This window comes from Urocitellus parryii, chromosome 4, assembly GCF_045843805.1.
Source record: "Urocitellus parryii isolate mUroPar1 chromosome 4, mUroPar1.hap1, whole genome shotgun sequence".
Lineage (NCBI taxonomy): Eukaryota > Metazoa > Chordata > Mammalia > Rodentia > Sciuridae > Urocitellus > Urocitellus parryii.
This window is the reverse complement of record NC_135534.1, coordinates 187481018-187505058: the sequence shown is the minus strand read 5'-3', so window position 1 is coordinate 187505058 and position 24041 is coordinate 187481018. Positions and strand designations below refer to the sequence as shown.

The 24041-nt window shown below is 35.8% G+C and overlaps 1 protein-coding gene across 2 annotated transcripts in view; it reads left to right on the top strand.

Moving 5' to 3' along the window:
• Positions 1-24041, top strand: part of Ctnnal1 (catenin alpha like 1) — a 64945-nt gene that overhangs the window by 38668 nt on the left and 2236 nt on the right. For both annotated transcript variants that reach the window (XM_026391128.2, XM_026391127.2), the window contains 5 exons: positions 4254-4404; positions 12467-12504; positions 17300-17350; positions 17440-17594; positions 21169-21217. In XM_026391128.2, coding sequence (XP_026246913.2) covers positions 4254-4404; positions 12467-12504; positions 17300-17350; positions 17440-17594; positions 21169-21217 — 444 coding nt within the window. The remainder of the gene's footprint in view (positions 1-4253; positions 4405-12466; positions 12505-17299; positions 17351-17439; positions 17595-21168; positions 21218-24041) is intronic.

The following is a 24041-nucleotide window of genomic DNA, read 5'->3' as shown; positions in this document are numbered from 1 at the left end:
TTGGAGATTGGCACCCTGAAATTCTAGTTTATAACTATTTTAAATGAAGCTGTTTATAATGCTTTAACATGTTTGGAAGTAAACTACCATTATGTAACGAACCATAAGAATAATCTCACATTTCAACCTAATAATTCCTAAAGGTATAGGGGGATTTAAAAAACAAAACAATTCTTGTTACATTATTTATAATAAAATTCAATTGAAACAAAAACTATTCTTAAATTAGGCAAAATATTTGAAAATATGAAATTGTAATATATTATAATGTTAAAATAATAATATGATAATCAGAATTAGCAACATCAAAATATTTTGTTACAAAGTTAAAAGAAGTGGTACACAGATTTGTGTATATTCTATAATTGCTACTATACAAAATGTACATACCCGTGAAAATGATTACATGGGAATATGCAGAAGTTAAAATTCTGCCTATTTAGATTATGAGTTATTTTTCTAAATTTTCTATTAGTGTTACTTATTCTTTATAATTTAAAAAGCCTTTTTAAAACTGATATCCCATTTGTTTATACTTGGGCTTGAACTCAGGAGCACTCAACCACTGAGCCATATCCCCAGCCCTTTTTATATTTTATTTATTTATTTATTTTTTGTGCTGCTGGGGATTGAACTCAGGGTCTTGTGCATGCAAGGCAGACACTCTACCAACTGAGCTATATCACCAGACTCCTTATATTTTATTTTGAGACAGAGTCACACTAAGTTACTTAGGATCTTGCTAAGTTGCCAAGCTGGCTTTGAACTTGTGATCCTCTTGCCTCAACCTTCCAAAATCACTGGGATTACAGGCATGTGCCACTGCACTCAGCCAGATATTCCATTTAATATTGTCTCTGTCAAATTTTATAACCTAAAGACAAAAAAAAAATTATTCTTTTTTTTTGAGCCCAAGCTCTAAAATAGTTTTCCAGATGTTCTTATTTAATTTATCATGGTCAACTGAAAGAACTTGCTCTTAAATTGCAATTTTGAATGATGGATGTCAAGTTCCTGAATATTTGAGTTATATCCAATAACAGTAAAAGTAACCTAGAGACAGTTAAGTTGTAGTCCTTTAGCATGTTGGAGGCTAGAGGGAGATTACATGCCTCCTCTAGAGATCTGTGTCAAAAGCTTATCATAGAAGTGGGAGCTACCTTAGTCAGCTTCCGTAATGATCATATATATGCAGAATACTATTACAAACAGGGCATCTCTGCTTAGCGGGTGAAACCAAGGCTTTAATATCTGTCTGTACACATGAGGGTCAGCCCACTTGCCTTGGTAACTAATATATTTTTGAACTGGAGTGTTTGGCTTTCTTGCCATGTGCAATCAGTTCTTGTTCCTATCCTCAGGCTTTATTTGCCATCCGTTTTCTGCCTATGTTACAAATAGCATTTCTTAAGTACTTTGTTTAGAGAGTGATTATTACATGAAAGATAAAATATTAGCTGTTTCATTAATTCATTCATGTAGCAACTAATACAAGATCAAACATGAAATACCCAAATAACAGTGGCTTAAAGCAATTGGCTGCTCCCTTATTGATAGTCCTGATTGGTGGCATGGCTTTCCTCCTCTTGGCAACCTAGGCTTCATCTTGTGACTTGCTAGCCTGCAGGACCTCAGACTCCCTGCTGGGTCCAGTGCACTGAACCTTCATATGGGGCAGGGAGAGAGCACTGAGGCGCATGAGAGAGGTTTGAATGGGCCAGGCATGGAAGTGGTGGCCCAGGCTAAAGTGAACAGAATTTAGTCAATGGCCATACCCCTTGTGGAGAGCAGGCTATCCTGCTGAGTTACTCCACGATGTATAGACCAGACTGTGTTCTCAGACTGTGCCTAAATCTATGTTACTCCATTTTATAAAGCAGTAATTTTACCATAAGCCATTTTGAGTTTTAAGTGTGAGGTGGAGTGGTCTTTGTATGGTTATAACAGACAGGAGAAACTACCCTCTGCTGAAGTCCAAGGAAGAGATTTGGAAGTTCACTGCTGTGGTGGAGTGACTCTATACTTAATTTTGACAAGTAAACAACTACCATCTGCTTAGTACAATGATAAGGCACAAACTGTTAAATAAATTAATTGTGGTAACAAAAGTGACCACCTGTGACTTATTGAATTAGTCAGAAGCACATGAATGCATGGGTGTATCACACTCATACTGGAAAAACTAGGCCCATGAGCCCATTGAACATTTTAAACCACCAAATGAAGCTATCCCTTTGCTTGAGACCCATAAAAGGAGGAGCACCCCAAGTCTAGACACAGCCACACTCTGACTTCCTCACACTAGACACAGCCACACTGTGACTTCAAGAATCAGTGAAGGGAAAGGGAAAAAAAAAAACAAGAGAGAGAAATGAATTAAAGTAGATGGGGTAGAGAGAGAAGATGGGAGGGGAGGGGAGGGGAGGGGAGGGGGGATAGTAGAGGATAGGAAAGGCAGCAGAATACAACATACACTAGTTTGGCAGTATGTAAAAAAGTGGATGTGTAACCAGTGTGATTCTGCAATCTGTATACGGGGTAAAAATGGAAGTTCATAATCCACTTGAATCAAATGTATGAAATATGATATGTAAGAGCTATGTAATGTTTTGAACAACTATTAATAAAAAAAAAAAAATCACTTGTTGTGACTCTTGCCCAAGAAAATCTCCACAGCAGTGAACTTCCAAATCTCTTCCTTGGACTTCAGCAGAGGGTAGTTTCTCCTGCCTGTTATGACCATGCAAAGACCATTCCTAGCTGACACTCTGAAACTTATCCTCTTGCAGGATCTTGACCTAAAATAAAATCCTATGCTTTGATAGCTCTGTCCCCTGAACAAGCTTTTTGTCTGGTTCCCAATCTCATCTGACCACATACAGTGACTCGTTGCCTTTCTGTTTGCTGCTCTCAGTTCAGCCTCTTGAACCCCTGTGGCTTTCTTAACCTTTTCTTAGCCTTTATGTAAATTATACATATAATTGTGTAAGGTGTGATATGTGACTTGAATGTATTAGCTGTTTGAAATTAAGGCTGGAGGGCTGGGGATGTGGCTCAAGCGGTAGCGCGCTCGCCTGGCATGCGTGCGGCCCGGGTTCGATCCTCAGCACCACATACCAACAAAGATGTTGTGTCCGCCGAGAACTAAAAAATAAATATTAAAAAAATTCTCTCTCCTCTCTCTCTCTCTCTCACTCTCTCTTAAAAAAAAAAAAGTAAAAAAGAAATTAAGGCTGGAATAACAGAACTTGTGTTTGCCCAGTTTATGACTATCAGGTGACCTGCAAGTATTCATCCATTAATGAAAATGAATTTATTGTTATTCAAGAAATTGTGACATTGTGGAAAGACACACGTTTGGTCTCTGTTAATGATACAGCTTGCTCATGATACCCCTCTATCAGGGAGCCTGGGAAATATAATCTTGCTTTGTGTCGGGAGCAGGGTGGTGACAAGATTTTGATGAAAACATAACTGTCTCTACAATAATTCTTTAAATTATTCACACATTTATTTAGCCCATATGGTGGTATGTAAAAGTATGAGGCAGATTCTTGCCCATTTTACTGTTTTGTGAGAGGCAGGATGATGTGGTGGAAAGAGTCTGGACTGTGGGTCAGGTAGATCTGAGTTTACTCATCAGCTCGGCATATGCTAGATACAGGTCCTTGGAAAAGTTACTTGGCATCTCTGAGTTTCAGTTTCTTTAGCTATAAAATGGGAATAATGCTTATTTGAGAAGGGTAATATTTTGTGTGTTTTTGAGGATTAATGTACATCAAACATTTATAAGACACAGTGTTTCGAGCATGTTATTATCTACTATGTACTCACAGATGTGTGTACATGTTACTACTACCAGTACTACGGTCTACCTACCATTACTCCTGCTGCTTCACCACTATTACTTTCTCTTCTACTACCATATACAGTACACTATTTGTAGTCAGAGTGTATGTCTTTGAATTGTGCTACAGAAATAACTTTGTTGAAATAGTCTTCCTTGAATAAAGATAATTGCCCCTTGAATGTAGGGGCAGTAATGTATACTGTTTATCTGTAAGTCGGATTTAAGAAACACCAGGTCTTATTCTATTGTGTATCTCTATATTACTAAACATAGGGCTTGTAGAAATTATTTAATAGTTGTTTTTTGAATTGAATTGAACAGTACAGACTTAAGTTTGGTCTCCAATGTGATTCTGAGGGCTAAGATTTAAAAATCCATGCCTGTGTATGTTGTGTTTCTTTAGATAATTTCTGCTGCCGAAACACTGACATTGCATCCATCTAGTAAAATTGCTAAAGAAAACCTTGATGTATTTTGTGAAGCTTGGGAATCTCAGATTAGTGACATGTCAACACTGCTGAGAGAAATCAATGATGTGTTTGAAGGAAGACGAGGTGAGAAACTGTCCACATATTTTATGATTTTTTCTCCTTTATGTTTTATTATTTTAATATAACTCCATAAGTTTTTTAATTGGAAGCCTCAGATGCAAAATGAATTATCATGTTATAACCCAGCTGAATAATTTCTTGAATATCTGCCACAAAAAATGATAAAAATATTTTGTCTTTATTTTTAGTATCTAAACAGTACCATTTGTGGTATAACATAGTAGGTTTCTCTGAATTAACATTCTAGCTTTCCTATTGAAATATTATTTTTAAAATTTCTTCTAAATCATTTTTAATTTTAGTACAAAAGCTCTTCTATAATACAGAGATTTTCTGATTTAATTCTACTAATTTCATAATGAAATGAATGTAGTTATTTGATTTTTGAATTGCTTTCCTTCCACTTGGATGGAACCTCTTTCCTTGATGACTACATAAACTTGGAATATTGCCTGTGGTGGGTAAGTTCATTGGTATTTCTACAACATATAGACTAGTACCATACATTGTATAGGAAGGCATCATTTTTGCTCATTATTTTCATAACTACTGGGAATTTTATTTTTCCATTGTGTTGTGTGTTCTGTTATTTGTTTATGCATTTTTATGTATATATACATATATTTTTTTCCCTTTGAATGATTTCTGTTAGTGTCAAAGCATGATTTAAAAAAATAAAATGTCATTTAAAGTTATAATATCCAAATTACATGTTTACTTTCACTGAAGATGAATATTTAAACACCTCATTAGAAAAACCCATTCAGAATGAATGTTATTTGCTTAGAAATCAGGGAATGATAGACCTTCTAGTTATAACATAATTTGTAAAGTATAATAAATATTTACTGTGCTTCTATATTTAAAGATTTCTGCAATAGCTAGTGTGGATGGTATATCACTTTGAAGCTTTGCTAAAGGATTTATAGTTACAGGGATCTTTATGTGAGGCAAGTTTTGTATGTTAAAAGGTTAGGTCCACATTTAAGGAAGTATCACTTAGCCGTAGGGATTGCTAGGAAATGAAGAGAAGTGGCTTGGTGTGGTGAAAGGACACCTGGTCTGGGAGAGCCAGAGCACCTGCTAGGCTCAGCTCCTTCTCTAGCTGGACTCAGGCAAGCACTCCTTGCCCTGGCTGTGAGTGTCCTCAGCTCAGTGACGAAGGCCATCAGCTGAGTGGTTTCAGAAGCTCTGCCAATTCTAAAAGTCTTTTGTGAGCACTCCATGAAGTTGATGTCCTTTTGAGCTTTGGGCGAATGAGATTCCATGAAAAATAAAACCACAGGCTACTAGTGTCTGTGTGGGTAACATTATAAATATGATATTTATATTTATATTTGGAGGCATATAAATCATAATAATATAAACATACAAATGAAATACTGAGAAATTACTGTGTGCCAGGTTCTTTGATAAGTGCTAGACATGCATTATCTAATTTCATCTTCTCAGTGACTCTATAAGATTATATTTCCATATTTTATTTATGATAATACTGAGGTTTGAAGAAGTAATGTCAGTGTTCCACAGTGAAGAAGCTACAGAGGCCTGGGAGTTGTGCTTTATCTAAATGAAGCCAAAGATAAATATTATCAGCCACTCATCCACTCTTATCACTGAGGTATTCTGATGGAAATGAACTGATTCTGTGAAAAATGCTCACAACTGCCATGCAGGGTTTTACTCTTGTCTTTGAATTTTTTCCAGAAATGGCTGGGAGATCCCAAAGATGATGTTATAGCCCTTGCTCTGAAGAGCAAGGAGCAAGCAGTTGAGGGCCAGAAGACTGGATCTTTGTTTTAGTCTGCTACTTATTAGCTGATGATGGGGCCGTCTAAATTATAGAAGATATGATTGGGTATATAGTATATTAGTAATGGCAGCCTAGGCACATTACCTGGCCCTTTGATTTTTAGTTTTTTTCTTTTCTTTTTTTTAATTATAGATGGACACAATACATTTATTTATCTATCTATCTATTTATTTGTTTATTTGGTGCTGAGACTTGAATCCAGTGCCTCACATGTGCTAGGCAAGTGCTGTACTACTGAGTCATGATCCCAGCCTTATTTTCAGTTTCTTTATGGCCATAAATGAAATAATTTGTCATGGTACTTGCAATATATAAATGGTAAGTAATGTGTTCTTCTGTTTTTACCATTAGGTGACCTCAAAGAAGTCCTTTAACCTCTGTTTCTCAGGTTCCCATCTTTAAGGGCCTTAGCTGAGTATGATGGCATTCACCTGTAATCTCAGTGACTCTGGAGGCTGAGGCAGGAGGATTGCAAGTTCAAGGCCAGCTTCTGCAATTTATTTATTTATTTATTTTAATTTTTTTTTTAAAGAGAGAGAGAATTTTTTTAATTTTTTTTTTTTTTTTAGCAGACACAACATCTTTTTTTTTTATGTATTTCTTTTTTTTTTTTTTTTTTTTTTTTAGAAGAGAAAAAAAGATCAGTATACATTGATCAAGGGAACAATTCATCACAAAGACATAATTATTATAAATACATAAGCAATATCTTGGAGCAATCAATTTTTAAAAACAACATAATTAGAGAGAAATAGAAACATAGGCCACAATAAATATATCATCCAGATTTTTTTAAAAATCAGCAAAGAAACATCAGATTTCCATTGTACTATAGACTGAATGGATTAAACAAACATCTACAAAATATTCCATGCAACAATTGCAAAATATACTTATTTTCTTCAGCATACACAAAAAAATGTTTTCCAAAATAGACCATATATTAGGCCATGGAGCAAGTCATACCAAATTTTTTTAAATGAAATACTTTTTTGGATTTTATCTGATCACAATGAAAAGAAACTAGAAATAACTGCAGAAATTACACAAACACATGGAGATTGAGCAACACACTACTAAATGAACAATAGGTCATAGAAGAAATCAGAAGGGAAAAATTTTTTTTTTTATATATATATATTTTTTTAATTGTTGGTTGTTCAAAACATTACATAGTTCCTCATACATCATATTTCACAGTTTGATTCAAATGAGTTATGAACTCCCAATTTTATCCCGTATACAGATTGCTGCATCACATCAGTTACCCTTCCATTGATTGACATATTGCCTTTCTAGTGTCTGATGTATTCTGCTGTCTATATTATTCTCTACTATCCCCCCTCCCCTCCCCTCCCCTCCCCTTTTCTCTCTCTACCCCTTCTACTGTAAATCACTTCTTCCATTTGAATTATCTTGTCTTACCCCTCCTTTCCTCTTATATGTCATTTTGTATAACCCTGAGGATCGCCTTCCATTTCCATGCGATTCCCCTTCTCGTTTCCTTTCCCTCCCACCTCTCAACCCTGTTAATGAAAATCTTCGTCTCAAGCTCTTCGTCCCTACCCTGTCCTTGTTTCCTCCCCTTATATCAGAGGAGTCATTTGGTATTTGTTTTTTAAAGATTGACTAGCTTCACTTAGCATAATCTGCTCTAATGCCATCCATTTCCCTCCAAATTCTATGATTTTGTCATTTTTAAATGCAGAGTAATACTCCATTGTGTATAAATGCCACATTTTTTTAATCCATTCATCTATTGAAGGGCATCTAGGCTGATTCCACAATCTTGCTATCGTGAATTGTGCTGCTATGAACATCGATGTAGCAGTGTCCCTGTAGCATGCTCTTATTAGGTCTTTAGAGAATAGACCGAGAAGGGGAATAGCTGGGTCAAATGGTGGTTCCATTCCCAGCTTTCCAAGAAATCTCCATACTGCTTTCCAAATTGGCTGCACCAATTTGCAGTCCCACCAGCAATGAACAAGAGTGCCCTTTTCCCCACATCCTCTCCAGCACTTATTGTTGTTTGACTTCCTAATGGCTGCCAATCTTACTGGAGTGAGATGGTATCTTAGGGTAGTTTTGATTTGCATTTCTCTGACTGCTAGCGATGGTGAGCATTTTTTCATGTACTTATTGATTGATTGTATGTCCTCTTCTGAGAAGTGTCTGTTCAGGTCCTTTGCCCATTTATTGATTGGGTTACTTGTTGTCTTATTGTCTAATTTTTTGAGTTCTTTATATATTCTGGTTATTAGGGCTCTATCTGAAGTGTGTGGAGTAAAGATTTGTTCCCAGGATGTAGGCTCCCTGTTTATCTCTCTTATTGTTTCTTTTGCTGAGAAAAAACTTTTTAGTTTGAGTAAGTCCCATTTGTTGATTCTAGTTGTTAACTCTTGCGCTATGGGTGTCCTATTGAGGAATTTGGAGCCTGCTCCCACAGTATGTAGATCATAACCAACTTTTTCTTCTATCAGATGCCGTGTCTCTGATTTAATATCAAGCTCCTTGATCCATTTTGAGTTAACTTTTGTGCAAGGCGAGAGATAGGGATTCAGATTCATTTTGATGCAAATGGATTTCCAGTTTTCCCAGCACCATTTGTTGAAGATGCTATCCTTCCTCCATTGCATGCTTTTAGCCCCTTTATCAAATATAAGATAGTTGTAGTTTTGTGGATTGGTTACTGTGTCCTCTATTCTATACCATTGGTCCACCCGCCTGTTTTGGTACCAGTACCATGCTGTTTTCGTTACTATTGCTCTGTAGTATAGTTTGAAGTCTGGTATCGCTATACCGCCTGATTCACACTTCCTGCTTAGTATTGTTTTTGCTATTCTGGGTCTTTTATTATTCCATATGAATTTCATGATTCTTTTATCTATTTCTACAAGAAATGCAGCTGGGATTTTGATTGGCATTGCATTGAACTTATAGAGAACTTTTGGTAATATCGCCATTTTGATGATGTTGGATCTGCCTATCCATGAGCAGGGTATATTTTTCCATCTTCTAAGGTCTTCTTCTATGTCTTTCTTTAGGGTTTTGTAATTTTCATTGTATAAATCTTTCACCTCTTTTGTTAGGTTGATTCCCAAGTATTTTATTTTTTGGGGGGATATTGTGAATGGAGTAGTTGTCCTCATTTCCGTTTCAGAGGATTTGTCGCTGATATACAGGAATGCCTTTGATTTATGCGTGTTGATTTTATATCCTGCCACTCAGACACAACATCTTTATTTGTATGTGGTGCTGAGGATCGAACCCAGGCTGCACGCATGCCAGGCTAGCTCACTACCGCTTGAGCCACATCCCCAGCCCCCAGCCTCGGCAATTTAGCAAGGCCCTGAACAACTTAGTGAGACCCTGTCTCAAAAAATAAAAAGTGCTGGTGATGTAACTTGGTAGTTAAGCACCCTGGGTTCAATCCTCTATATTCAAATAATAAGGGCATTAGACTAGATCAGAGTAGGCAGATGTATAGCACGAGTGTGTACAGAATGAGTGCCACTCCTCATTCTTGTCCCATGACAAATACTGCAGATTGGTCTTGAATTTTTCTCACACTGAGGTTATTACATGGACCCCCGTTCTTTCTCCACACAGTACTCTACCATTCACTGTGGATAGAACAGAACTGAAACAGGAGAATCTTGTGCTTGTTTTGGACCACATGTTCACTGTGGTTTCTTTTACTTTTAAGCTGGATAGGAATAGAGGGCAAAACAAACAGGTACTTAAAAGCAGACTACAGGGATTGGAACTTCCCTGTGATAAATATGACTAGCTGGTGGTAATGGTAGCTAGCCAGATTATATAATTGCCTCCCCTTTTGGAGAATAGATGTGACCATTTCATGGTCTGGGCATTATGGAACATCAAGCTTAGATAATACAAGATTCCTTGCCTGAGCTAGTTATCCTTAAGTAATGATTGTGTCCTCCTTTTCATAGCTTATTAAGGCCCCATTTTAGAGATCTTATGGATAATATTCAGACTTTGAATTAGCTAGGTGGTAAATTTTGACATTTGAAGTGACCTGAACATTATTTTCTGTTAGTCTTCATGCAGCTAAGTCAGGCACTTTTTATATTAGAACCTGGCTATAAGACATGAAAATAGCCTCCCATTTAAGGGGTTTTCCCTTAACAATTCTTTTTTTTTTTTTTTCCTGGTACCAGGGATTGAACTCAGGGGCATTCAACCACTGAGCCACATCCCCAGTCCTATTTTGTATTTTATTTAGAGACAGGGTCTCACTGAGTTGTTTAGCACCTCACTTTTGCTGAGGCTAGCTTTGAAATCTTGATCCTCCTGTCTCAGCCTCCCAAGCCACCATGTGGTGTGCCACCACACCTGGATCCCTTAACAATTCTGAGTTCAAAAAACTACTAATAAAGTTCTCTTACAATTCTGATATTACAGAGAAATTATTTAAATCAAATTATTTTGAAATACCACTGGCTGACCCTTAGCAATAATTCATTTTTTTCTTTTCCATATTTCTTATTGGTGCATTATAGTTGTATACAAGGGGATTTGTTATTATATACTCATACTTACACACATATACCAATAAAATTTCATGAATACCAATCCTCAGTATGTCCCCTGTCCCTCCCCTTCTCCCTCTCCCTGGTCCCTTTCCTTTACTGATCTCCTTTTGATTTTCATGACACCACCTACACACATATACCTTTCTTTTCCTTTTTCCTCTCTAGCTTTCACTTGTAAGAGAAAACATGACCAGTTACTTTGAGTTTGGCTTATTTTACTTAACATAATGTTCTCAAGTTCCATCCATTTTCCTGCAAATGACATAATTTCATTCCTCTTATAGCTGAATAAAACTCCATTGTGTATATATGCCATGCAATAATTCATTTTGTAGATCAGCTCTGTCCAATAAAAATAGAATGCAGCCCACATATATTATTTAAAAATTTCAAGAAAACACAAGAAAAATAAAAAAACAGGTGAAATTTGTTTTAATAATAGGTTTTATTTAACTTAGTATTTTCAAAGTATTATTTCAGTGCATAATCAATATTTTAAAATTAGTAAGAAGATATTTTACATCCTTCTTCCCCCTTTGTACTGTCTTTAAAATCTGGTATTTTACATTTACAGCACATATCAATTCAGACTAGCCATGTTTCAAGTGCTCCATAGTCACTTGTGGCTAGTTGATTCCATACTCACTAGGGCAATACTAAATGAAACTTTTAGTATTTGTATAAACTATTCTGAGACCAACAGGTGTGCCTTGTTCATATAATAGTCATTCTATAAGAAAATGAATGATTAAGGGCTCTTATGTTTTCTTTTATAAGGTTAGACTATATGAAATTTGTTTTGTAGTTTCCAAGTGTTTGTACATGATAACACTTTAATTTGGCTCAACTTGATATATTATAGCTGAACACACTTGTTTTCCTTCAAAAAGCAATACTATTCAAATTTCATCTTAAATTCTTACACCAGAAACCACAAACTAGTTTTGAAAAATCATTTATTATTTATTGTAACCAAGTCTGTACATGATCTGGGAGCTAGAAAATGATAAGACCATGATGAAGAGGACATTGCCTGTTTCCTTCCTTTCCTGAGTTATTATGCTTCATGCCATATGTCAATTCACAGCCAAAAAACTCTATTGTTTGCTTTATTTCATTTTCCTGGGCTGGGGATGTGGCTCAATGGTAGAGCATTTGCTTAGCATGAACAATGCCCTGGGTTCAATGTCCAGCACCAAAAAAAAAAAAAAAAAAAAAAAAAAAAATCATCTTTCTGTCTTGTACACTGAGGTTGTCTTCTTCCCTGACTGAGAATACATTATGAGGTTAGTTGTAAATGATTTGATCTGGTACTTGCAGAAAAGGAAGAAGTACTGATACTGGTGCTACTAAAAGAGGACTTTGGTTTCAGTAGAGGCAGGCTGTGGTAAGAGGAGCACTGAATGAATGGAGCTAATTGCAAGTGAAAGTCAATGTGGTCAGGCATTTTGCTTTTCTCCCTTTTGAGTTGGGAGAGACCAGACATCTCCAGTGCCTTAAGGGATGCAGGTGTTTGCAGTCTTCACCTTTGCCTACCAAATTATGATCTGATTTCTGAATGACATGTAATTAATAGGCTATCAAAATGAATGTACTAACATTCTTGTTCATTTAATCTTTGGTAAAAGTTAAATGTGTATAATATAAATGTATTATTAGAAACAAATTTTTAAGTTATATATGTTATTTGTAGGAGAGAAGTATGGCTACCTTTCACTTCCAAAGCCAGTGGTAAGTAGAATTATGTACATTTCAGACTTTTTTTTTATATAGAATCTAGATTGTGTTCTTGTTGCCTACGGCAGCTACTTTCCTTCCCTAAAGAAAAAGGTTAGGATATTAGACTTTGTTCAGAGTTGTTATTCTTGGTAGCAATCTACATGTGGCCCATACTCTGAATATTTGTGTTGGGTTTGAGGATTTGAGAGGATGGGTAACAGAATTTGTGATTAATAAACCCTAATCTAAGGTCAGAAGTCAAATTAAGGTCTAATTTGCTAGGTTTTGTTGGATTCATTTTCTATAAATTAAAAATTTTAATACACTTTCTACCTAGATGAAAACATACCATGTGTTTGGGAAAGATACAGGGGGTAACTGAGCTGGGCACTGGTCCTAAGATCCATTTTGGGAATGACCAATTCCTGTCTTCTGGCTGATAGCATTTTAACATCGGTCATGTAACCCAGGAGATGTTTTGAGGACCAGAGCAATTTGTTTATAGAGATCATTCTATAGAAATTTATAGTTTTGAATGAAATGCAAGGTATGAAAAGCGGAGATTATAGTAACAAAAAATCATTTATCAAAAAGGATATTTTTCTAGAATCATCAAGTGTCCTAATAATTCTAACTTCAGAAATAGAGGGAAAACAATGGCAAATGAGAAAATAAAAGAATGGTAAATTATGCCCCACATAAAATTATACCCAGTTCCCTAGTCACAAAGAAGGGTAATTTTTACAGCTGAAAGTTCTTATAACAGGTCAATGTTTCGTGTGAGACAAAAAAACATTCATCTGTTCATCTGTTCAACCACTAAATACTCCTTGGCCATCTTCTGTTTGCTGGGCAGTAGGCTAGGCACTGGTGCAGTAATGATGAAAAAATGCTAAAAGATATATTCTGCAGGTGGGGATTTTAAAGACATTTTGTTAAGTGCAGTTTTCCGTTTTCCTAGAACTGCCTATACAAGTATGTCACTTAGAAAATAATGCAATAATTTAGTCAATGAAAAAGGCAGGCTGGTTTCAGCCAGCCTAGCTTGGACTTGTCCAGTAGAAATATGATTCAAGGCATACACGTAATTAAAAATTTTAAGTGGTCATATTTTTAAAAAGAAAATTGTGAAATTTTATATTATATTTAATCTAGTATATCCCAAATATTATCATTTCAACATATAATCAACATGTAACTATAGAATCTTTTTGAAGTATTCCTGTCAGCCTAAGTCTTTAAAGCCTGGTGTGTATTTTACACACACAGCACATCTTAGTTCAGACAGGCCATATTTCAAGTGTTCAATGGCAACATGTGGCTAACTCTATTGGAGAATACAGGTTTAAACTCACAGAAAAATAAAATGAATAGAGAGGAGAGAGAATTTATGTGAAAGATTATCAAGAAGAACAGATGGTGAGTATCAGAAGAGAGAACTGGCAATGAAGAGATAGAGAGTAAAGTGCCCATGTTTGGGATGTAGAAGTAACAGTGGGTATGGTTGTTGGTGTAGGGGAAGTGCAAATGATTAAGCAAACCCCCAGATTTAAAAAATGGCATATACTTAATTAGTTTATTTTAAAAAGAAAACCGGCATTTAATATTGAAAATCAAAGGCTGGGGTTGTGGCTCAGTGTCAGAGCGCTTGCCTCACATGTGGGGCACTGGATTCGATCCTTATAGCACCACATAAAAATGGATAAATAAACAAAGGTATTGTGTCCATCTAAAACTAAAAAATAAATAAATAAATACTAAAATTAGTATTTGAAAACAATGTAGCTGGTGCAGAAGCAAATATAACACTGCAAAATAATTGTGTGTGTGTGTGTGTGTGTGTGTGTGTGTGTGTGTGTGTTTGAAAAGAGCTTCTATGCCTTAACTATCCTCAGGGCGTTGAAAGTCTAGATAGAAATTTGTCTATTTTTTTTTTTGTTTTTTTAACCCTACTTAACTCTACTAGTTTATATTATAGTTAATATCCTATTGGGTTTAAGCAAATAGGGATAGCTTGAATTTTTTTTTCAACTCCTATAATTTAGGATTATTACAAAATATTTTTTTGAGGTTAGAAGAGACATCAGAGCTTTTTAAATTTCTTTTTTACTTTTTTAGTTCTAGATGGACACAATACCTTTATTTTATTTGTCTTTATTTTTTATGTGGTACCAGGGATCGAACCCAGTGCCTCACACATGCTAGGCAAGGGCTCTACCTTTGAGCCATAACCTTGGCCCCAGTCATCATACAGCTTTTAATAGGTGGAATGGAGCAAAGATTTTATTGGACTAAATAGCATTATCTTTAGGAAGAAATAATTTCAGAATCACAAACCATCTTCTTATTTGAGGATAACATAGCTAATTATATTCCTAGAAATTTGTAGCTCTCTTTTCAGAGGCTCAGTCTTCAGCCTTAAGCAATTCAAACTATTGCACCTGACTGCATTTTAAAATAGTGTCCACTAGATGGCAAGCGAGGTCACATTAGTAAGATCAAAAGAATAGGTCAATTCTCTTGTAGTCTTTGTTAAACTCTTTAATAACAATTTGTAAAATTAAAAACATAATAAATAAATACAGCTAATGTCAAAGAATACAGTGGGATGTAAAAATTCTAACTAAAATAAGGCCGAAAAGTCTTGAGAATATTCTTAACTTTCTCAATTGCTTTATGATTTGCTTTATAGACTGCTAGAAGGAAATAAAGATGATATGACTATCCAAGGAGAAGCTAGAGATCATTGATCATGTCTGTTTGTTTTCTAATAAGCACAAGAGCCAGCTTGCATTTGCATGTGTTAATGTATGTGTATAATTTTATAGTTCCTCTATGCATATTTATTTCATGTCCTTTTACCTCATTTATGTGTTTAAAATAAACATAATTTAAAAAATCTCAGAATGGCTATGTTCAATGAGTGCATCTAAACTATGGAATAGGAAAAGAAGGGAACAGTTTTGTTTTGAAGTGAAATTGGTAACAGAAGTAACAAGTCAGGTTGTAACAAGGGAAACAAAAAAGGAGCCCGAAACACACACACACGCACGCACGCATGCACACACACACAGGCCCCTATCACTTGACAGTGGGGAGCATATTCTGAGGAATATGTTATTAAGTGATTTCATGGTTGTAATAATATCATAGTGTACTTGAACTAAGATGACTATGATATTGCTAGGTGATATAATCTACTGGAACCACCATCGTATATGCTTTATTTAGTTAACCCAAATGTTACAAGGAGCATGATATGTACACACATGCATGTGCGCGCACGCACACACACACACACACACACACACAGATGGTCCTTGACTATGTGATCTTATCACTTTACAGTGGTGCAAAAGTGATACCCATTCAGTAGAAAGCATACATTATTGTTGATCTTTACCAAGCTTGCTGTAAGTAGTACGATGCTGGTTGGGCAGTGGCAGTGGGCCAAAGCTTCCAGTGAGCCAGGTAGGTGATCATGAGGGGAGCAGCTGACACTCTACCATATATATGTTGATAAACTATGAGACTCAGTATGTTAGGTATGTTAAATACATTTTTGACTTTTGATATTTTCAGCTTATGATGGGTTTATCAGGACATAATCCCCTTGTAAGTTGAGGGGCATCTGTATACACATCTTAAAGGTATTGGAGAAACATGGTTGTTAGTACTATAGGGTCTATCCTGGTACCCTGTTCTTCAAATGAGTAGTTATCTGTGAACTTGTATAGATCTAACTGGTATAGATCTCTCCCCTTCTAGGAGAAATATATTCTGAGTTCCAAACAATTTATGTAAAAACAAACTTGCTCTTTCAAAAATAGGAAACCATTGAACATTGGTTTACATATTAAATCTTAAATTCTAAATGTAATCTTTATAACCTGGGATACAGTCTGAACAATTGTGATGACGATGGAACAAAGGTGTTGAAATTTAGCCTTCTAAAGGCACATTATTTAAAGGAATTTAATTCTGGAGTCATAACCATTGGGAAAGTATGAAGTACTTACAGGTGTTTTTAAATTTTTTTTTTTTTTTTTTAGTTTTCAATGTATCTTTATTTTATTTATTTTTATACAGTGCTGAGAATTGAACCCAGTGCCTCACACATGCTAGGCAAGTGCTCTATCACTGAGCCACAACCCCAGCCCAGTGGTTATTTTTTTTTCTTTTCTTTTTTCGTTTTTTTAATTGTTGGTCGTTCAAAACATTACATAGTTCTTAATACATCATATTTCACAGTTTGATTCAAGTGGGTTATGAACTCCCAATTTTACCCCGTATACAGATTGCTGTATCACATCAGTTACCCTTCCATTGATTGACAAATTGCCTTTCTAGTGTCTGATATATTCTGCTGTCTGTCCTATTCTCTACTATCCCCCCTCCCCTCCCCTCCCAGTGGTTATTTTTAATACATCATTTCATAAGAATAATTCAAGCATATAATAATCTTGTTGCAATAGATAAGCCAGAGAGGTTTGAGGGACATTATTATTGCTTCCCAAGGATATTGCAGAAGTGTCTTGAGAGGTCCCCAAAACCCTTGTGCAAAGAGGAGAGCAACTGCAGACACAGAGGACACTGTGAAACAGGACACTGACCTGCTTTCCCTAGCTCCAGGTTGCAAACCAATGACCATTCAAAGCTGCATGCAATTCAGCAATTGTTTGTTTAGTTTAAAATACTTAATATGATTTAGCTATATACTAGATGACTTTGTTACATTATTACTATTATATTTCCTCACAATTAAAAGTATTGCCTTTAAGAAATCTCAATTTTTTTATTGTCACAGAAGAATAATGCAAACCTGAAATCATTAAAGCTGGACAAGCCTGACTCTGAGGTAAAGCCTTTTCTTTTGTAATAATCTTACATCTATTCTTCCTTTTGCATCAACAATGACCAAGTTGTGATTAAAATATATGTTTGTAGGAGCAAGCCAAGATAGCAAAGCTTGGACTTAAGTTGGGTTTGCTCACCTCTGATGCTGACTGCGAAATTGAGAAGTGGGAGGATCAGGAGAATGAGATTGTTCAATATGGACGGAACATGTCCAGGATGGCCTATTCTCTATATTTATTTACTAGGTAATGTGGTTACATTTTGATCTTTTAAAATTAGTCTGATACTTGGTATAAAGAAAAAGTGCCATGTTAAATCATTACGAGGTTAAAGTCTCTAGCAAAGGCATGGTAAAAAGACTGGAAGTAGTTAAACCATGTGCAGTGGTACACATCTCTAATCCTAGGGACTCAGGAGATTGAGGTAGGAGGATCACAAGTTCAAGGCCAACCTGGACGACTTTGTCTCCAAACAAAGTAGAAATGGCAGGGATGAAGCTCAGTGGATAGTATGTGTGAAGACCTGAGTTTGATCCCTTGTATGCATACACCCCCCCCTCCGCGCCCCCCCCCCCCCACAAGACTGGAAGTACTTACTATGACAATTTACTTCAGCAGGTACAAGAAGAAGGTACACATCTATTTAATTGAGAGTTAGATGTAAAAGTGATCCTTTTCTAGTTTTGTATCCTATTCTTTCCAGAATTTTGAAATAATTTACATTCTGCTTTTTGTCAACCTATATATCATATCTCTCAGCCAACACCAGTACATTTAGATAATGTACCTTTTATATCTTTATACAAGTAATGATTAGACAAAGATTAATGAATAGATCTATGAAGACCTATCTCTATTGATTGCCAAATCTCCATGAATCACCTTTCATTATGGAGAGGAGACTTTCCCTAACTTTAGTATTACCTTTTCTGTATTCTCTGTCTTATCCATGTTATAAGGCTCTTGATCAAATGCCTTATTCATGTCAATTTTGATCATATTCCAATCTTTTGCTATATTAAATCATACACATTCTGCTTAGCTAAAACCAGTTATCTGCTTAGCTAAAACCAGTTATCTGCTTAATAATCTGTTCTAGATTTTTTTTCTCAAGGAATGACTTCAAACTTTTATTCACTTTCTGAAATTTATCTTTTTCAGAAATTTGGAAAATCAGGTTTCGATACTTGAGTATCTCCTAGGTAGCTCCTTTCCTACTCATGTTGGCTTTGAAAAAATTAATAAAGTGGAATTGAAGAGTGCAGGCAAGTAGGGCTTTAAAAATGATCCCCAGAATGAAGCAGTCTTGCCTCCTGGGGCAGGATGTTCTCTAAAACACATGGAAGTGCAGGTGGCTCCCAAAGGCATTTCACTCCCAGGGAAAAAGGAGAGAGGGAAAGGCTGTAATTCCAACTGAGTTTTTCAGGGTCTCCACAAAGACTGAAAAGATGAGTGTCTGCCCATCTTATGGGGTAGAATAAATGACATGGCAGACAGAGGTGAGGGATGTTATGTTTGTGGAGTTCCTTCATGTGGAAGGAAGACCAGGAGAGGTCGCGAAGCATTCCACAGGGAAGAGGCTTCAATTGCCTCTTGATGATGTCTTCTGTGAAATGATAGGAGTCTTCTGTGAAATTTTTCTGCTAACTAACAATCTCTTGTTAATACCTTACCGTATTTTCCATCATTAGATACCATTCCTCTTTGGTGGTTTCCTTTCTTAGTTTTTAATTGTGTTTAGTGAGCTTCTTCTCAATTGAGTCTTCCCAGCAATAATTTTGATCTTCTTGCTTAGTTCTTACTTTTTTAAAAAATTTGATGGCTTAAGTCTACAAAAAACATAAAATGGGACTGATTGCTGTGACACACACTTATAATCCCAGCTACCTAGGGGGCAGAAGCAGGAGGATCATAAGTTTGAGGCCAGCCTGAACAAAATAAAAAGGGCTGGGGATGTAGCTCATTGGTAGAGCACCCCTGTATTCAATTCCTAGTCTCCCTTTCCCCGACTTCACACACAAAGGAACATAAAAAATGAACTCCTGTGTTCACATAACAACCAATTTCTATAGATTGCTGAAATTGAAATCTCAACCTTTGGCTGAATCATGCTACTTATCTCTAACTAGCACGAAGATCATGCTTTTTTTAAAAAAAAGTTTTTGACTAATAAAAGTTGGAGAAATACATTATTAATTTAATGAATGTAGTATGTAAACATTCCCAAAATGTTTATCCGATTTTTAAAAAGATATATCTGCTCTTTGTTATTTCAGAATATGTCAGGAAAATATGATAAGAATTTTTTGTTATTAAGTCAGAATAGTGGATTTGGATATGGACAGAGTCCATCCCAACAAGACTGGGAAGTGAAGGGGCTGTCTCATCAGTGGTAGGAATTTCTAAAACTGTGGAATGGAGCTGGTCATGATGGTGCTCATCTCAGCAAAATAGAAGGCTAAGGCAGAAGGATCACGAATTCAAGGCCAGGCTCAGCAAATTAGGAGGCCCTAAGCAACTTAGTGAAACCCTGTCTCAAAATAAAAAATAAAAAAGGTTGCGGATATGGCTCAGTGATTAACCACCCCTGGGTTCAATCCCCAGTTCCAAAATAAAACAAAAACTCCGTGGAATGGGACTTGTTGCTAGAATATGGTTATTTGACAGAAATGAAGTTTAAGACAAGAAGATGGATTTTCTGTAATGGAGAAACACCTTGTATCATTTAAACAAATCTTGGTAATTCAATTACCTCCTTGTAATAACATCCTAGGTTGGTTTTGTTTTGTACCCACACTGTTTACCCGTTTCCTCAATAATTGTCTTCATTTTCCCTTAAGACCTGTGGTTTGCCAACTTCATCTATGTCCTTGTTTCTGACTGTGAATCTTCACAGTATTTAGCTTTGAAATTTTCTCAGGCAGTTTCAAACCTCTCCTCAGGCTGTTGTTAAACTTTCTTATAATAATGTATATGGTTTCTTAATAAGTTATAAGCAATAATTTATATTTCTTAATTTATATGTTTAAAATTTTCTAATGCCTATTAGTTTGAAAACATTTCAAATGTACCAGTGCCTTTTGGTTTTTAACACGTTTTTTGCTTTATGATTTCTTTAGAGAATCTCAACAATTTATTAGGGATCAGGAATGATTTGGTCACAAAGCTATTAAGTGGAAGTACTGGTTGTTACTAGAGTACAGATTTTCTGTTTTATGTCTAGTATATTGCTGGTCTTATGTTCTTTCTGTTATTTTCTTTGTTGCAATCTACTTTTCATCTTTTAGAGTTGTTAAATTTTTTTGGTAGTTTTGAATTTGATATTTCCCAATTTCTTGGTAAGACTGGTAGCACAAGAATTATCGTGATTATCTTATGCATTCAAAGTTGAAAATATGCCTTTTTAAAAATGAATAACTGAGTTCCTACCAGAGTTGAAATTAGAAATAGAATCTTCTGACTTTGATCTGATTTGTTTTCATTATGTAACAAAGGACTTTTAGTTAAGATATTATAAATCTCATATATTTAATTCATGAAACAACACAAAAAAAGATTAAAAAGGACAAATAGAACTCAAATATAACTTGCTAATTTTAAATGTCTTTACATTATAAAATCAACATATATAATGTTTGCATGGACAAAAAAAAGTGCACAAAGAAGTTATAAAGATTATAAAGTTATAAAGATTAAATGTTCCAATATTATTAGTCTGTTCCTGGGATCTGTCAATACACAGAATGTTCTGAAATTATATTTTGCAGTCAATTTTCAGCCAACAATTTTTTAACCTTACTAATAATTCATTTTATTTTAGAGGAGAAGGGCCACTGAAAACTTCCCAGGACTTAATTCATCATCTAGAGGTATGTTTTATTTTTTACTTTATACTGTTTTAATGTTGGGCTAAAAGTGGATTATAACGGGGTTCTTAGTGATTTAGTATATTGTGTACTTGCACATGTATACACCTGTGCTTTAGAGAACAGCAGACAAGTAGAAAGAAAGAGGGCTTGCATAATGTTTTGTCAAGCTTTCTTGGTTATCTCATTAGAAACCAAAATATTATAGGGATAAAGCAGAACAGGCTTGATTGGTAGTCAACAGATGCAATGTTGCAAACTTGAAACAGATGCAAGTCCCAAGTAGATGAAAATATCCTGAAAGCAGATGCAAATCCCTTATATCTTCCAGAGTTCTAGAAAAGTTCTTTGGCCTCTTCATAATTGCATTGGATGAATGATATTGATTTAATGAGGTAACACATAAAAAAATTTTCAGAAGTAATAGACTGAAAACCACTAGAAAGTACTCAGTACTTGTTAGTTTCCTTCTTTTCTTCCATGTTCATGATGATATAGGGAATTTAGGGAGAGAGGTATTTTGGTACCACCCTTTTGCCCTGTGTCTAATGGAATTCCATGTAAACCTGTCTCCATTTATCTTTCCTCTGGTTAGAAGCTTTAGATTGGCAAGTGTGTTGTAAAATTTCTTTCCTATTTTCTTTTCTTCACTTTTTTGAGGTGGGGTATTGCTATGTTGCCCACGCTGGTCTGGAACTCCTGGCCTCAAGCAATCCTCCCATCACAGCCTCCCAAGTAGCTGGGACTCCAGACACATGCCATCACCACACCACTCCTCCTTTCCTATTTTACCCTCCCTATGTTAGCCTGTTTTCTAAGAGAATTCCTACATTGAAATCTGAAATTTCTATCACGCTTTCACTCTCATATAGTTTCCTTTGGCATACCTATCCTTCTGCTTGCACCACTTCAGGAAAAGGATTTCAGCTAAAAGGGGTGATTGTCAACAAAGAAGAATCATAGCACATATTTTTTTCTGGATTTTTCTATAAATTAGATTTAAAAATGAACTTTCCCCCTTAACACAACTGCAATAAATTCTGGATTCATTCTGTTTTCTTTGGCCTATGTTCATTCTATTCTATACTGCTCATTACTCATCTTCTGTGTGAGCATATGCATTAAACCTGTGTCTAAACTAAGTTTTGTCTCTAAACTAAGATGAACATAAAATGGCATGTTTCACACAACAAATATTTATTGAGCTACATGTCAGATGGTGGGTAAGAACTCTGGGGAGAAGAGTGAACCAAGAAAATCCCCTGCCCCCATAAGGCTTATATTTTAGTGTCAGGAAATAGACATTAGAAAGTTTAGTATGTAATGCACATATATAAGTACTTGTAGATAAAATCATGTAGGACAAGAATATCAAGGTGATAGGATAGAAGAGACTTCTCTAAGGAGGTAGTAACATCTGAATAGAGACATTAATGAAGCAAGAGAGTGACTTGGATGGATAAGTGGGGGTAGAGTATTTCAGATGGGCAGAACCAGTACAAAGGCCCTGAGGTGTAAGGGTAAGGCTACATATCATCTGAAGAAGAATAAGGGAACAATGTTGGATGGAGTGGAGTGAGTCAGAGGAAAGTGGTGAAGCATGATGGAAAATCCACCGAGGGTTTTCAGAAGCAGTAGCATCATCTGACTTAAATCTAAAGGTTTTGGCTTGGCCAACATGGTAAATGATAGTGTCATTTACTGAGCAAGGGAACACTGAAGGAGAACATCAGATTTAGAAGGTCGAAATCAAGCATTTTGTTTTGCTCATGTTAACTACAACTGCCAAGTAGAATATACAGGGCTAGTGCCAGGGTAGTTCAGGAATGGAGAGAGCACCTCTCCATTATCAGCTTTAAGCTGGTTTTAAAACCATGTTATTCTATAAGATGGGCAAGGATCTTGACTCCAAGGAGTTTACAGACTGAAAAGGAAAGAGAAGATATGCAGAAGAGAGAGTGGTAATGTGGAATCGTGAGGAGCACCCAGGGAAGTGAGACATTCAGTTAGACTCTGGATGTAGCTGTGGTTTCCCTTTCAAAGGGCAGGGAAGGAAGCAAGGACTCTTATCCTTGAGACCACTTTACCAACAGCAGCAAGGTGTCAAGGCTGTTGAATAAAGGGTGAAAGTTAACTTTGGATTAGTCTCCTCATTATTTTTTAATCTAGTTTATTACAAAGATCTGTTATTTTTATTTATAAATAACTTTCATATTTGCTCCATTCTGTCCTTTATTTCTGCTGCTACCTAAAACAGAGTCTTCGTCCCTTTATGTCCACGGTACCTCTCACACCATTTTAACACGATGTCCTGAATATTCCTGTCTTACTTGTCCAATCCTATTTTTCATGTTCTTCTTCCTGCTCACTAAATTGTAAATAAAATGCATGGTGAAGAGGCCGTCAGAAAACAATAACAAAACCAACAACTGAGTCGATCTTCTCAAGTGGCTGGGTGATGGAAAGTGTATAGGTGACACATTTAATCTTGGTTAAATGTAAGTAAGAAAGTTCTAGCCTTTTTGACCTCATGCACCAAGACTCATCACCTTTTTATGATTGGGGATTTTATGAGTTGAGCTCAGGGTCCCTCCCAAAACCAGACATAATTTGAGTATCACAGATCTGTGTAACCCTTCAGAATAATTGAAAGTTTCCAGCTACAGAGGAGCCTCTCCAGTGATTAGTTTGTATCAGATCCAGGAAAACTTCTGAATTCAGGTAAACCTGTTTCCTGGGTACACAAAAAATGTAGGAGTTCTGTGACTTGCTTTTAATGTATAGGTCGTATTTTTCAAACTGTATGAAAATATTAATGTGTATATTT